The sequence below is a fragment of the Macaca fascicularis genome, chromosome 13, assembly GCF_037993035.2.
Source record: "Macaca fascicularis isolate 582-1 chromosome 13, T2T-MFA8v1.1".
Lineage (NCBI taxonomy): Eukaryota > Metazoa > Chordata > Mammalia > Primates > Cercopithecidae > Macaca > Macaca fascicularis.
In genome coordinates this window covers 121,901,282-121,918,800 of record NC_088387.1, presented here as the reverse complement: position 1 = coordinate 121,918,800, position 17,519 = coordinate 121,901,282, and the positions used below count along the sequence as shown (strand labels likewise).

Below are 17,519 nucleotides of genomic sequence, written 5' to 3'. Positions count from 1 at the left end.
TTCGTATAATCAAATCAGGGGCATTGGGATATTCATCACCTTGAATATTTATCTTTTCTTTATACATATGTCTTTATGTATATGTATATACATATACATAAATATATATCTTTTATATCAAATACACAAAATATGTATCTTTTCTTTATAAGAACATTCAAATTATTCTCTTTTAGCCCTTTTGAAATGTATAATCCATTAATGTTAACTGTAGTCACCCTAATGATCGATAAGCCACTTGGTCTTATTTTTTCTAAGTGTGCGTTTTTACCCATTAACCTCTGATCTACTTTTTAGATTTATCTTTGTGGTTTTTAGCAGTTTTATAACGATGTGCACATATGTGACTCTCCTTGTGTTTATTGTGCCTGGAGTTCATAGTAATTCTGCAATCTGTAGTTCAATGTCTTTTTAAAGTTTTGGAATATGCTCTGGCATTTGATCTTCATGTACAGCATCTGCCTGATTTTCTGTCTACTTTTTGACTAGAACCTTCACTACTCATTTTCTATACCTTCTTGCCTTATCCCATAGTTTCTTTTGGTTTCTCTAGTATTTTCAGTCCTTTCAACTCTCAGTCTGGATGTATGTTTCTGATCTGCCTTCAGGTCAATGATTCTTTTTTCTGCTGTGTCTAAATTACTGTCAAATCCATTGATTGTCTTCTTAGTTTATTTTACTTTTCAGTCTCACGTTTTTCATTTAGTTCTCTCTTATAGTGTCAAATTTCTGCTGAAGTTCTCCACCTTTTCTTTTAATTCCTTGAACGTATAAAGCATAGTTTCTTTACAATAAGTCCATTGTAAATGAGTGAATTTATCGTATCTTTTGTAAATTTAAAACTTTAAATTTTGTAAGTTTAAAAGCATGGAAGGAAATACCATATAGTGCTTAAGGACACAAACATATGTAGTAAAAATGTAAAGAAAAGTATAGCATTAAAAACAGCAGACTCAGGGTGATGATTCCCTTTGAGTTAGAAGGAGAAAGTGGTGATTGGAAAGGGCTCAGAAAGTAGGAAATAACTGTTTTATTCTCGCTGGGTGAAGATAACATGGATCTTCATTCTCCTTTTCCATGTCTTAAGAAGGTACAATCAATAAAAAGGCCAATGCACAGGTGTGTGTATGACATAAGGCAGTGAGGAGCGAATAGCAGGACAAACGGTGCAATGTGCACCTGCTCCTCTCAGCAGGGTTCGCTGGGTGAAGCCAGGGCTGAAGCAAGGAGTCTACGTGGGAGCTGGGGCTGAGCGGGCAGCTCACTTCAGGGTGGGCACAGGGGGAGTGCAAATATTGGGTCAGCGAGTGTCTGAAAGGCAACATAGTCTCTGGTGGATTTGACAGAGGGCATGAGATAGAAGAACGAAAGTTGGCTCTGAAGTCACTCTAAGGACCAAGGAAATCCAAGGATGGAATTTCCATTTACTGAAGAGGAACACTGTGGGAGGGGCAGGCTAAGTGAGGAGAAAGAAGAGCTTGGATTTAAACCCATGAGGGCTGAGGTGTTGTTCCTTGTCCAAATGGAGCTCTCAAGTGCATAGCTGGAGAGGGGAGTCTAGAGTTCAGGGAGGAGCTCAGGTAGCCCAAAACGGAGGTGGATTTCACCCTGCATATGAGACACAGGACCTTTGCCTACCTTACAAAAAAAATAAGAACAAAATTGAAATATTAAGTTAGTAAACTTTTAAAAATTTTATTTACAGACAAGTCTACCACATCACCATAAGTTTATGCTACTGATGGAAATGAACAAATGTAGCCCCATAAGGAAGAAAAGTTGAGGGTGTCATATGTCTAAAGACACGGTATCAGACTTCTTTGTAATCATATTTCTATGATAAATGCATAGTACAATTTTTGAAAGCATAAATATGATTTCTAAGGATTCATATTCTAGTTAATAGCTACAACTCTAAACATTACTTCATACGTCATTTAAGCTGATTTCTTTTTCTCCAGTCACTTTGCAAATGGAAATGTATGCATTGAAATTCGTGGCTCTATCCTCAAGATTCTCAAATTAAAATACAGCTACCATATACATTGCCAGATCAAATGCTTAGTGATGTTTGAAAATGTTCACAAAAGAACTATGAGCACATAAATTGTAGGATAGTCTATGGCACAGCATGTGTGATAAAGTTAGTACAAAGTATTTAAAGATATGTCAGTCAACTCTTTTTATATAGAAAAACAAGATCTTTTACATACTGAATGGAAATTGCGTAGAACAGAAGTTTTTAAAATTTATATTAAACATTGCTTAACTAGTAAATCCTGTCAGTGTAGAAATAATTTTTTTTGGTAATTCTCAAAGAAGAAAATAGTATACACTTTAATTCATGGTTACATAGTTGGCTGGAAAAATGCCAGTCTGACCTCGAAGCTTTCCTTCCCACCAATCAAAATGTGAATCTGTTTTTGATATAACTGTGATTCTGTCTCCAGCTTGAAAATTCAAATCCCCAGGCTGCTGTCCTTCAAATGAATACAGTGCTGTCACTTCTATGGGTGGATTCAAATTGCCTGAAACAAGAAAAAGTATTCACATATTTATGTTCTTTAAGGGAGAAACTGGGGTATCTGCTGGTAAGATACAAATTAACCATTTAGGGCTTGGCATGCTGGTGTCTTGGAGGCTGGCAGAAACCACAACACACAGTCTGTGTAATTTTCATCACATTATTAAACTTATTTTTCTCTGCACATTATATACCTAAGGATTTAGCACATGCTTCTGGTTATAATTTTCTAAATTTTGAATCATCTATGAGATAATACAATTTATATATTTTTCCATTTTAATAGAGTAGTCATTGCTGTAGTCTGAATGTCTGGGTCCCCCTGAGATTCAAGTGTTGAAATCCTCAACCCGAAGGTGATGGTGTTAGAAGTGGGGTCTCCAGGGGCTGATGAGGTCATTTGGTTTCCCCCTCAAGAATGGGATCAGTGTCCTTACAGACAGAGCCTGAGGGGAGCTTCTTGCAACTCCCTCCTTGTGAAGACGCAGTAAGATGGCACCAACTCTGAAGGAGAAACCAAGCCCTTGCCAGACACTGAGTCTCCTGGAACCTTGATCTTGGAATCCAGCCTCCAGAAGTGTGAGAAACAAAATTCCATTGTCTATGAGCTGCCCGGGCTATGGTGTTTTGTTACAGCAGCTGGAAGGGGCTAAGATAGCTGTGACAGTTTCATGGATGGCAGATGTGGGAGAAAGGCAGATATGTAAGCTCATGATCAAACCCTAGGGGAGTCAGCTTTAAAACCTGGCTCTTTACTCACTGGGCTTGAAGATTGCAGCCTAGTTATATTTTGCTGTTTCATCAGCAGACATTTCTTCTCCCTGGGCTTTGTGGCTGTTTACATTTCTGTGCTTAATTGATCCATCCTCTCAATATCAGAGATAAATTGGAATTAGCACAGGCAGGAGCATTTCTACATGTTTCACAAGTACTTCAATGCAATGTGTATATCCACATATTGTAGAAGGAAGAAAATACTTTGAGAATTGAGCAGTTAACATGAATAAAGGACATTAAATATTATAAACCATATAACATCATAAAAATATAATGAAACAGACAGTTTTTGAGCACTCAGCTAAATTGAGTTTGATGCTTCTACACGTCATATAATTCTGTGCATAAATTAGGCAATTAGATGCACAGACATAGAGAAAACACCAATAATCAGACTCTAGAGCCAGGTCCTATTTCAACCCATAAAACAATAATAATAATAATAAAGTGAATTTGGTCCATCCGTAAGAAATAAAAATAGTCAACACTTTAAACTACTCTGACTAAAATACTGAATTTGTAGCTCACACAAGATGGTGCTACCGTTCTGTCTTTAAAGTACGTGCCATCTAGTTGAGTTCTAAAGAAATAATCCTAATAATAATTTCACTAGAGATAATACTGGTATAACTACTTTTTTCTATAATACAAATAATTTCTGTATATTTTATTTCATCCTATATTTACTTTTAGTTTACCAATTTTAAGAAACAAGGTTAAAAGAATGTCACCAAAATAAAATTTTGACATAGTCTAGAAACAATAGAGTAAGTTAAACGTTCTGAGTATACGATTAAATTCCACACATGTTAATGAGCAGTCACTGCCAGGCACTACGAAAGGGGCTGTGCTCTGCCCTGGACGGGGCACCCTAGACAGGGCTCACGCCATGCTTCCCTGTCATCAGATCAGGATGCAAGCTCATGCTAAAGAAAAATCCATCCTGGAAATCTCTCATTCATGATTATATTTAGGATATCCACTAATAAAGTTGAATCTTAATTAACCAGACCAAATCAGTGAAGACCCTCCAGGAACTCTGTTCTCCTCCCTCTTGTCTCCCAGACACGTTAGATAACAGGAAGAAGTGAGTTAAAAGAGCGCTTGTGAACATCAGGGAATGTGCTGGGAGCTGTAGCCATCTTAGCTACCATGCATTTATACATTGCAGTCTCATTTGTAAGATCAAAAATGCATAATAAGGACGATGACAATGATAACAGCACCAATCGATGTGCATCTGGGAAGAGCAGCCACCGCGAATTGCTCAGGCACGTGGCAGACACTCACACACGCTCCACTTACACCGCCCACTGCAATGAGCCAGCTACTCCTATCCCACGTCACAGAATTTGAAACTGAGCCTTAGAGATGCCGAGTAATTTGTCCAAGATCAGGATCCAATGAAACTTGTCTCCAGGTCATCCAAGACCCTCAACAACCTCACAAATATTAAATTGTGCTCAACAGACCAAACTGACATTTATCACAGCATTTTACTTTTATGAGGCAAATGTTCAAGGAGGATTAGCATGGTGCCCTGCATCACTGGGTTTCCAGACTGTACAAATAACAGCATCTGCTGCTATGGTTCCGGGTAATCCCTGATAACTGGATTGGTTCTAAGTGGTTCCGGGTAATCCCTGATAACTGAATTGGTTCTAAGCAGTTTCAGGAATATATTTTATGATGAATAATTAGAGAAATAAATATATTATGAACTAAGAAAGAGAAAGAAGGAGAGATCACAGACCTGGTTTGGTCCCTGCCCTCACATTCCGGTATTGTCTAATTTTCTCTGAAGTGCAGATTCCAAATGAAATGAGGAGAAAGCAGAGTGGGAGAGGAGGGTAGAGGAGCAACATGGGTGGTTTCCAGGTGCAGCTGAAGGCAAGGCCACCACTGAAGGTCTGAAGGGGCCGGGATCTCACATTTTTCCTTTACTGAGGCTAAGATGTGTGTTGACTGTTCCTTGTGCTGAATTCCTCACCCAGTTCCTCACCCAATTCACCGTAAATGCCTCTGCCTCCTGAGGAGGAGTACAGGAGCGTCAGGAGTTGAGCAGTTGTTGGAGAAACTCCATCCACATGAAAATCACAGGAGTGAGGCCAGCAGATCCAGGAGCCTACCTGCTTTCTGAGATAACAGTTCACAAGCCAGTTAGTGCTGTGCCCTGTTAGTTTTTTCTTTGAAAAACTCCAAATGACTTAAAGTTCCCCTTTAATGTAAATATTAGAAATAATTTTAACAAGGAGAAGTTTAATGCCCACAAATGAGTTCACTAAAAAAAGGTGAACCAAGTAATGATTCCTTCCACGAAGACAAACCTTCCTGGTTACCGGGAAGCAAACCCCACTGAGTTACTGAAAAGCTGGGCGTTCACAGGGGCCTTTCCTTCTGCACAACATATGCCTTTAAGCTTCATACTCAAGAGCTTACAAAACCGGAAGGATCTTTGAGGGAACTGGCCATTTCCTTCATAATGTTCCAGTTTAGTTCTGGTAGGGGTTATGTTTCCCAAACAGGAAGCAGAATTAGATTCCAGTCAGCACTGGTGATTGGCAGCTGCCCTGAGGCCCAGGATTAGAAAGGCTGGTCTGTGGATGTCCCTGTTTCACGTCCAGTCCACTTTCTCACGAAGCCTGCATAAGGTGGCCTCCTTGCAGCCAGCACCCCTGGCCTGACCTGTTTCAGGAGAAAAATCACAGCCTTGGGAAGGTCACGACTAGGGGAACACAGCCTTTGCCAAGAGCCCTATGAGGCAGAAGACAGCCCCTACAACAAAGTGTTATCCAGCCTAAACTGCGCGTACCGCCCCGGTGGAGAACCCCCACCCCGGACAACTACGGGATGGGTAAGAGGAAGGGGACGAATGCCGACGTTGGAGGGTCCAGGCTTTTGGTTATGAAACCATTCCTTCCAGAGTCCCTAGAGGGAAGATCAGAAAATTGGACGGTGTATTTCCAAGTCTTGTCTCCCTGAGAGGCCCAAGCACTACGCAGCTGGACCTTCCAAAGGGCGAAGCCAAAAGATGGTGGGAGGAAAGTACAGGTGATGAAGCGGATCATCACGCCTGACAGCCCCTCTGTGGGGCTGAGACAGACTCAGGAGCTCGCACGTGGAGGACTGAGTGTCCTGCTTCATCAGGTTTTCAATTTAAGGCTCGGGCCCTGGGGCCATGTAACTGTGACTTTTCTCTGCAGTGATGGTAAGAAAACATGAGGAAATCCTTGGTAAGAGGTTAATGCCTTCACAGCTGCTTTTAAAAAAATACAGTAACGTAAAGTAAGTTTTATTTAAAAAGTGGACTATAAGTCTTCCCTTTTATTTTTTTTCTTTAAGAACCTCTTTGGAGAATGGGCTAAAGGAATATTATCTCAGTCGTAACTGAGTTACAATTTACCTTGCCCTGTCCTCAAATACAAACACAGAAGCAGCCGAGAAACCAGCCATGGCAAGTGAAGTTACCTTTGGGTCCCACAGGTGGTAAGTGAAAGTACGGGGGTTCAAATTGGAACCCCTGTCGCCACAGCACACTTAAGAGTTTAGTTTCTTATCATGAAACATTTTTCCTTGGTGCCAGTTATAGGAAGTTTCCAATAGAGAAAGGAACTCTAGTTCCCAGCGTCACATTACCACGGCATTCTTTGCGGGATCCGTGGCCTCGGCTCTCTTGCAGCCAGCTTCCCTGAGCTCCGTCTCTCTGTAGGGACCCTCCCTTCCCAGGCAAGTGCAGCCAGTCGGCTGACCTTGTCAAGTTCAGGAGTGCTTTACCAACGAGGCACCTAAGTCTAAGTCTAATCTTGAGTCTTTAAAAGTAAGAGGCTGTGTAAGATAAAAATTGAGGTGTTTACGCTGTCTTGGTGTCAACATTTACACCTTAATCACTTTTGCTTCTAAAGGACCTGTATCCAAAGGCCAAACTGTTCATGTCTCTTTAACGTGGCCTGTAACATGGGTGTGAAGCACAAACGGCGAAACACATTTTTAAACCTCTCAGAGCTTTCTCTGCACACCTAAAACCACGGCATCTTCTGCAGGTGAGCCAGACCGTCACACCTGCTCTCCGTACAGACTCCAGGAGCAGACGCTCAACCCCCACAGGAGAACCAGCTGGGAAAAACACCGGAGCGGGCTCCCAGGAGGAGAGACCAGGGTGAACAGAAAGGTCACCAACCCTAAACCCGTCAGGAACACGCTGACCTCGCTTCAGGGGATGCTGCTTAACAGACATGTTCGACATATTTTTATCTGCATGATATAAATTTTTAAAATATGCTGGAGTACCTAAGTTTTTGGAATTTTATTTACATGAAATGTTTAATTCTCCGACAGGTATATATCCAGCAGCATACGGCTTTGTGACTCCAGTGACGAAAGTATTCAATGTGAAAAAATAAACAGGCTATTTTATGATTGTTTAACTTTGCCCTCAATTTGTGTCCCACTCACATTTGCTCAATTCTTTCCAGGGAACCTCTGAAGAGTATTTAAGACAGGTTGAAGGACCATTTTCACTATGGTAGATCTTAACAAGTTTTATAAAGCAGCTCCCAATAATAACAAAACATTTGAATGTGAAAAATAAAATTCTTAGAACTATAAAATTTATGGTGCTAAAACACAGAGAAAATGGAATAAGGATCAAATTGTAATTCAGAATTAGAAAACTTTGGCATTTTATCTCCATTGTAAATTCAAAAGCTTCTGGACAGCAAGTGTTAAGGAGATCACGTGCTCCTCAGAAGACGCTATAGCTCCCGGGGCTCAGCAGCGCTGTCCCCAGCACACGCTCCTTACACAGACGACACTGACCCTACACAGGTGACACTGACCCTACACAGGTAACATTGACCCTACACAGGTAACACTGACCCTACACAGGTGACACTGACCCTACACAGGTAACATTGACCCTACACAGGTAACACTGACCCTACACAGACGACACTGACCCTACACAGGTAACACTGACCCTACACAGACGACACTGACCCTACACAGGTGACACTGACCCTACACAGACGACACTGACCCTACACAGGTAACATTGACCCTACACAAGTAACACTGACGCTACACAGACGACACTGACCCTACACAGACGACACTGACCCTACACAGGTGACACTGACCCTACACAGACGACACTGACCCTACACAGGTGACACTGACCCTACACAGACGACACTGACCCTACACAGGTGACACTGACCCTACACAGACGACACCGACCCTACACAGGTAACACAGACCCTACACAGACGACACCGACCCTACACAGACGACACTGACCCTACACAGACGACACTGACCCTACACAGGTAACACTGACCCTACACAGACGACACTGACCCTACACAGACGACACTGACCCTACACAGGTGACACTGACCCTACACAGACGACACCGACCCTACACAGACGACACCGACCCTACACAGACGACACTGACCCTACACAGGTAACACTGACCCTACACAGACGACACTGACCCTACACAGACGACACTGACCCTACACAGGTAACACTGACCCTACACAGACGACACTGACCCTACACAGACGACACTGACCCTACACAGGTAACACTGACCCTACACAGACGACACCGACCCTACACAGACGACACCGACCCTACACAGGTGACACTGACCCTACACAGACGACACTGACCCTACACAGGTGACACTGACCCTACACAGGTGACATTGACCCTACACAGACGACACCGACCCTACACAGACGACACCGACCCTACACAGACGACACTGACCCTACACAGACGACACTGACCCTACACAGGTGACACTGACCCTACACAGACGACACTGACCCTACACAGACGACACTGACCCTACACAGGTGACACTGATGCTACACAGACGACACCGACCCTACACAGACGACACTGACCCTACACAGACGACACTGACCCTACACAGGTAACACTGACCCTACACAGGTGACACTGACCCTACACAGACGACACTGACCCTACACAGGTGACACCGACCCTACACAGACGACACCGACCCTACACAGACGACACTGACCCTACACAGACGACACTGACCCTACACAGGTAACACTGACCCTACACAGGTGACACTGACCCTACACAGACGACACCGACCCTACACAGACGACACCGACCCTACACAGACGACACTGACCCTACACAGGTGACACTGACCCTACACAGGTGACACTGACCCTACACAGACGACACTGACCCTACACAGACGACACTGACCCTACACAGGTAACACTGACCCTACACAGGTGACACTGACCCTACACAGACGACACTGACCCTACACAGGTGACACTGACCCTACACAGGTGACACTGACCCTACACAGACTACACTGACCCTACACAGTTAACACTGACCCTACACAGACGACACTGACCCTACACAGGTGACACTGACCCTACACAGGTGACACTGACCCTACACAGACTACACTGACCCTACACAGGTAACACTGACCCTACACAGACGACACTGACCCTACACAGGTAACACTGACCCTACACAGGTGACACTGACCCTACACAGGTGACACTGACCCTACACAGACGACACTGACCCTACACAGGTAACACTGACCCTACACAGGTGACACTGACCCTACACAGACTACACTGACCCTACACAGGTAACACTGACCCTACACAGACGACACTGACCCTACACAGGTGACACTGACCCTACACAGACGACACTGACCCTACACAGGTGACACTGACCCTACACAGGTGACACTGACCCTACACAGGTAACACTGACCCTACACAGGTGACACTGACCCTACACAGACGACACTGACCCTACACAGGTAACACTGACCCTACACAGGTGACACTGACCCTACACAGACGACACTGACCCTACACAGGTGACACTGACCCTACACAGACGACACCGACCCTACACAGATGACACTGACCCTACACAGACGACACTGACCCTACACAGGTAACACTGACCCTACACAGGTGACACTGACCCTACACAGACGACACTGACCCTACACAGGTGACACTGACCCTACACAGACGACACCGACCCTACACAGATGACACTGACCCTACACAGACGACATTGACCCTACACAGACGACACTGACCCTACACAGACGACACCGACCCTACACAGATGACACTGACCCTACACAGGTGACACTGACCCTACACAGACGACACCGACCCTACACAGGTAACATTGACCCTACACAGGTGACACTGACCCTACACAGACGACACTGACCCTACACAGGTAACACTGACCCTACACAGACGACACTGACCCTACACAGGTAACATTGACCCTACACAGGTGACACTGACCCTACACAGACGACACTGACCCTACACAGGTGACACTGACCCTACACAGACGACACTGACCCTACACAGGTGACACTGACCCTACACAGACGACACCGACCCTACACAGATGACACTGACCCTACACAGACGACACTGACCCTACACAGGTGACACTGACCCTACACAGGTGACACTGACCCTACACAGGTGACACTGACCCTACACAGACTACACTGACCCTACACAGGTTACACTGACCCTACACAGACGACACTGACCCTACACAGACGACACTGACCCTACACAGGTAACACTGACCCTACACAGACGACACTGACCCTACACAGACGACACTGACCCTACACAGGTAAGACTGACCCTACACAGGTGACACTGACCCTACACAGACTACACTGACCCTACACCGGTAACACTGACCCTACACAGACGACACTGACCCTACACAGGTGACACTGACCCTACACAGACGACACTGACCCTACACAGGTGACACTGACCCTACACAGACGACACTGACCCTACACAGACGACACTGACCCTACACAGGTGACACTGACCCTACACAGGTAACACTGACCTACACAGGTAACACTGACCCTACACAGGTAACACTGACCCTACACAGGTGACACTGACCCTACAGAGACGACACTGACCCTACACAGGTGACACTGACCCTACACAGGTAACACTGACCCTACACAGGTAACATTGACCCTACACAGACGACACTGACCCTACACAGACGACACTGACCCTACACAGGTAACACTGACCCTACACAGGTAACACTGACCCTACACAGACGACACTGACCCTACACAGACGACAGTGACCCTACACAGGTAACACTGACCCTACACAGACGACACTGACCCTACGCAGGTAACACTGACCCTACACAGGTAACACTGACCCTACACAGACGACACTGACCCTACACAGACTACACTGACCCTACACAGACGACACCGACCCTACACAGGTAACACTGACCCTACACAGGTGACACTGACCCTACACAGACGACACTGACCCTACACAGATGACACTGACCCTACACAGGTAACACTGACCCTACACAGGTAACACTGACCCTACACAGATGACACTGACCCTACACAGGTAACACTGACCCTACACAGGTAACACTGACCCTACACAGACGACACTGACCCTACACAGACGACACTGACCCTACACAGGTAACACTGACCCTACACAGATGACACTGACCCTACACAGGTAACACTGACCCTACACAGGTAACACTGACGCTACACAGACTACACTGACCCTACACAGACGACACCGACCCTACACAGATGACACTGACCGTCAGCTTCTATCTGGGGCTCAGCAGCGCTGTCCCCAGCACACGCTCCCTACACAGTCAGCACTGACCGTCAGCTTCCTGTCACCTTCACTATCTTAAAGGCAAGTAAGACAACAAAAGCATAGCATTTTCTAAATGAAGTACTTCTCAAAATAATGTGAATATTCTATAAATTAAAGAAAAGGGTTGAAGACTTCCCAGAGATTTTCATAACCTATCAGATTAATTAGGAAGTTTGTGATCACAAAATGAATATGAATAATTTAAAACATATAGATTTATTGATTTACCAACTCTCTCGTGATAGCTGGAAAGTCCAGGATAGAGCTTATATTCATTTCTGTTACCTGCCAAAAAAGAGAATGGTGATTTTGAGAACTTATTAGTACATATTATATAAAACACACAAAATTGCCAAATCCTGCCCTGGCTGAGCCAATATTTTAAATCACTAAATTGATAGGATCATCATTTGATTGTGCCTGAATAAAGCCAAAAGATACATGAAGTGTGAGGTAGATGATAAATACCTGATATCTGTATGACACAGAAGTACACACACTATTCTCATTAAATTCAGATGATAATCTACTAGGTCCTTCTTCAATTGCGTTGAAGGAGAAGAAACAGAAATCACTGATTCATGGAAGGATTTACTGTGCACAAGAGCCATTCACTAACCGCATCCACATTTCACATTGGATTCCTGTTCTGACGCTCTGGGGGCAACATAGTGTAGAAAGAGGCAGGATGGTCTGGGGGTTTGCTTTTCTTCTTCGACTGTAGAAAAACTGATTCTAACAGTATAGAAGACAAACAGTGAAAGGCAGATGGTCTGGGGGGTTGCTTTTCTTATTCAAATGTAGAAAACCTGATGCTAACAGTATAGAAGATGAAGAGCACACCCTGCACATGGCGTTCAGCTTTGAAAAGAACTTATCCAGGAGCTGGAGATCTGGAGATGGTGTGTCTTAAGTGACCTGTGCCCACACCCACTTTTGCAGTCTCCGCGTACTCCTAAAGACAGGCATACACCAGTTTGAAGGTCATTGGCCTAAGAAATTTGTGAAAGTAAGAATTTAGAAATAAACATTGGTGGGATGGGGAAAAGGATACAAATATCTCATGAGAATCTATTTTAAAAATGGATTAGAAATATTTTTGGGCAAGTGACCAGATATAAGACAAACAAAATATAAGCAAATTAAGATTTCCTTAACTGTGAAAATCGGTATTTAAGTAGAAATAGAAAAGTGCATTTCATTCGCCATAGCAAATCAAAATCGCAAAGTACTTGGGAACAAATTTAACATAAAAGGCACAGAAATGACAAAATCTTATTGAAAGACATAAATAAAATCTCAACAAATGGAAAGCATGAAATGGTAAAATTATTATATCTCAAATTAATCAATGTACACATGTAACATTATGTAATTAGCATTGAAAAATTATAGAATGGATGCAAGTACATAATACTATTTCAATTAGAATTGCATATTTGGGAGGAGGGGAAAATTGGGAAAATGATCTCAAATTATATGAAGACTAAGTGTCCAGTAAATGCAAAGATAAAAAAAATCACAAGAAAATCTAGGATCCTATGAATACACTCTTGTATAGGAGGTGGGAAGACCTTAACCATGACCAAAGTATCCAAATCTATAAAAACTAAATGATAGACATATATTTAGATAAAATTTAAAACTTTCATATAGTAAAATTACAAAAAACAAGATCAAAAGAAAAATGATAAATGTAGAAATATGCTGCAACCCAAATGTCCAACAAAACCTGTAATATAGATAACGTTTCCATAAATTGCGAAAGCAACAGATATCCCAATAGGAAAAACAGACCAATGAGATGAAGAGACTTTTCAGATAAGATTAAATCCAAAGCACCAGCAATTTATATGAAGAGATGTTTACATTCACTAATGGGAATAAACATAATCCAATTAACAAGGAGATGTGATTAGCCTTGACTGGCAAAATCTTCTAGATGCTTCTGCACTAATAGTGGTGAGGAAGATATAGCTGAAGAATGTCATAACGGATGTAATAGTTGAAAATGCACACAGTGGGGAATGAAAATGGTGGAGAATGTGTACAGTGGGGAATGTGCATAGTGGGAATGTCTATGGTGGGAAGCCTATATAATGGGGACTTGGTGGGAAGGTTACGGGGGAGTATAGATACTGGGGAGGACATATGGTTAGGATTGCACATAGTGGGTGGTATACATGGTAGAGAGTATGGTGGGCAGTATACACGGTGGAGAATGTATACAGTGGAGAATGCATATGGTGGACAGTAACCATGGTGAAAAATGCACATGGTGGGTGGGACACATGTTGGGGAATGCATATGGTGGAGTCTAGTGGGAAATGTGCGTGGTAGGAAATGCCTATGGTGGAAAGCAACTATACTGGGGACTATCATGGTGGGAAGGTTATGGGTGAGTATGTATACATGGTGGGGAGTATGTGTGGTTAGGATTGCGCATGGTGGGTGGTACATACGGTGGGGAATGCCTGTGGTGGGGAACGCATATGCAGGTGAATGTTATGGTGGGGAATGATTGATGAGACTCTAAGTAGTAAAAACTTTTGAAAAGTAATCTGCTAAATCTGTTAAAACTTTAAAAATATATTATTTGACCTATTATGTCCACTCATGGTAACTATCTCAAAAACATAAAAGTGCCAGTATATATAAATATTAATTTAGAAGTCTATCAATTGTGGCACTGTTTGGCATGGAAAAAATCTGAAATAAAGTTAATATCCATTAATAGGAGAGTGACTGAGTAAACTATATACATTTGTGCCATGGAATATTAAATAATTACTAAAAAGAAGCAATTACAACTATACCAGTTGACTTAGGGATTTGTATGTGGAGTTGTTGAGCAAAACAAACCAACAAATAACAAATAAATAAATCAAGAAGATACAGTAAAGCACGTATAAGATGATAGCATTTTTATGAGACAAAATAAAACTATTCTGGCCATGTTTATGTATATGTTTGTACATGTCATGTGTAGGACTACACAAGAATGGAGGAAAAAAATGTGGAAGTTCATAATTTATGTTGTGAACCTGGTTTTCCTGAAATCAGGGTAGAGGAGGATATCTTGTAAGTTAAAATACAGGTGAAATGGAAAAAAGGAAGCAACATGACAAAGGAAAAGAAAAAAAATACTGCCTTCACTGACCATCCATATGAACATATGTGCATTTATATAAAATTATGTGTGTGTGTATATATATGTAAGGATATGTAAATAAATTGAAAATACTTAGTTTTTAAATAAAGAACTTAAGAAAAGGTCAGGTTTAACATAAAAGGTTAAAAGTAGACACCAGTTTTAAATTTTTAGTTTACTGAATTAAAAACTGATGTTCAAAACTTGAGAGATACAGCACATGAGAAACGATGGCATTGCACGGAAAACCTGTAGGGCCGTAGCCACAAAGGATGAAGCCGAGAAGGTTTGTCGAGTGAGGCTGAGGCTGCAGAAACGTGGCCAGGCTAACTTGTACACCGGCAGGGACACAGCTGTGACTGCAAAATGGGGAGGGCACCGCTCGTCTCCCCAAGAAAGGGTTCGGGGAACACACGAGGTCACGGTGGGAAACACCCAGAAGCCGGCACAGGCAATCGCTGAAGGGGATTCTACAGCAGAAACAGCCTTCGGAGCTTTTCAATCGTTAACTGAAAGGCATTTTTTACGTTAAGGTCCACAGTCATTTTTAAATCCACACTGATAAGGACTTGATACTAAGAGGATTTTTATAAGTGAGAGGATTTTATACATGCATGTGCAGGTATCCATTCTCAGTGAGGACATTTTATATATTTTAAAACATACATATGGGTCAAATTTTATATAATCACTGAGATCTAAAATAAAAATAAATTAAGTGCTCACATCTCATTAGTCACTGCAAACACGAGTTTCAATAAATCAATCATGTGAACATGAATCAGCAGTGGGCCGACCACCCGAATCCCAAAAGAACAGGGGACAACGCAGGGGCAGGGGCAGGTGGGAAATGAGGAACAGGCCTGGCTCCTGAGCATCTTCCTGGGAGGGCCACATCTAGACCAGACAAAGGCACAGCCAAAAATCATATGAGGGACTTGGGCTCAAAGCTGGGGAAACGAATACAGAAAATTAAGGAGCAGCCCGAGGACGAGCTTCCTGCCTGCTGCAGAGCTTTACTATTTACTCCCCGCAAAACTCAGCATATGCCTTCTCCTACTAACAGCAGTTATGTTTCTACATGTAATCTCTCTCCTCCTCTTCTGAAAGTTCTCTAAAGGCCAGATCTACGTTGACATCACCTCTGTGCACCCAAAGCCACAGCACAATGACTCTTGTGTAACAGTCAACCATCACCTCCAAGTCCCTACTTCAACATCCTCCTATTCACTGGTGACCTCCATATATAAAAAACAGACACACGAGAGTGATTCACAAAATGAATGATAGAAAAAAAGATAAAGACCAAAGCCTGGTGCTTTATAAATGTCATCTAGTTTAAAAACCATCTTATGAAATCCTGAGCTCCAAAGAACATTATGTCGAAACCGATATTCAGAATTACAAATGTGTGAGTATATAAGAAAAAAACAGGCTTGTTTTGTTGTCATTTCAAATCAGGAGGATAACGGTTTCTGAAAGAAATGGCAAAGAAAATAAATGAGAAAATCTTTAAAGATAAATATCTTTGTAGATTTAAGAAAGTATCTTATGAATAGAAACAGAAGTTTTAATAAATTATAGCAATGACAATTTGTCTCATGTATTTAGAAGAGGCTGAGCACTTATTTTACTCTCTTAAATATGTTAGTTCTTCTATTTAACTCTAAAGTTTAACAATGTATTTTGATTTCTTAACAATAACATTTAATAATTACTTAATTACAATTGCATTTTAATTGCAACAAAAATATTTACTTTGAGAGCCAGAGTTCAGCTGGACTAGTGCAGGTGACTGCTGTGGTCTCGACAGTGGCTTTGGAGGTAATTCTTTAGCCTGGGAGAAACAAAAAAATAAATACACGTAATTTTAAATCTTGTTTTTACTTAGGCACACATAACTCTTTTCTAATGAGTTTATTTAGCAAACTTTTATTATATGTGCTTAGTAATGAGGCACTCTCAAAGCTCATATGCATCCCTCTGGACTCTGTGTAACTGAACTGGACGACAAGACTCAGATGTGGACCGGGTGTGCTCCTCTCATGCCTGGAAGCCAACGTCCCCCAGGCACCTCTGACCATCTGTGCAAGGTCTGAGGGAGCTGCGAGTTGCAGGGATGGTAACTGTAGTAATTGGCTTAGCAAGCAACTGGCAGAGGCAGTGGCAGACAAACTCTAGGCTTCAGTTTTTACTCCATGAAACAGGCATCAAACCAACTCTGAAAGGGCTGTGGAGCCCCATGAACAAGGCACACGAACTCCTTGGTGCCCCAGGGCCTAACGTACCAAGGCGCCAGGATCTGCAACTA

At 42.7% G+C, this 17,519-nt stretch overlaps 1 protein-coding gene across 20 annotated transcripts in view; it reads right to left on the bottom strand.

Moving 5' to 3' along the window:
• Positions 1-1,670: 1,670 nt before the first annotated feature.
• The window catches only part of SH3YL1 (SH3 and SYLF domain containing 1), a 50,181-nt gene continuing 34,332 nt past the window's right edge, over positions 1,671-17,519 (bottom strand). For 8 of the 20 annotated variants that reach the window (XR_012422733.1, XR_012422736.1, XM_065527503.2 and 5 more), the window contains 3 exons: positions 16,967-17,045; positions 12,286-12,342; positions 1,671-2,528 (listed from right to left, as the gene is read on the bottom strand). Coding sequence is in view for 14 of the 20 variants with exons in the window: in XM_065527503.2 (XP_065383575.1) it covers positions 2,338-2,528; positions 12,286-12,342; positions 16,967-17,045 (327 nt within the window). In the remaining 6 variants the exon portion in view is untranslated. Of the gene's footprint in view, positions 2,529-3,284; positions 3,393-5,054; positions 5,987-12,285; positions 12,343-15,368; positions 16,684-16,966; positions 17,046-17,519 lie in introns of those variants that run through there. The other 12 variants (XM_005576657.5, XM_074012500.1, XM_074012501.1 and 9 more) reach the window with 7 other exon arrangements.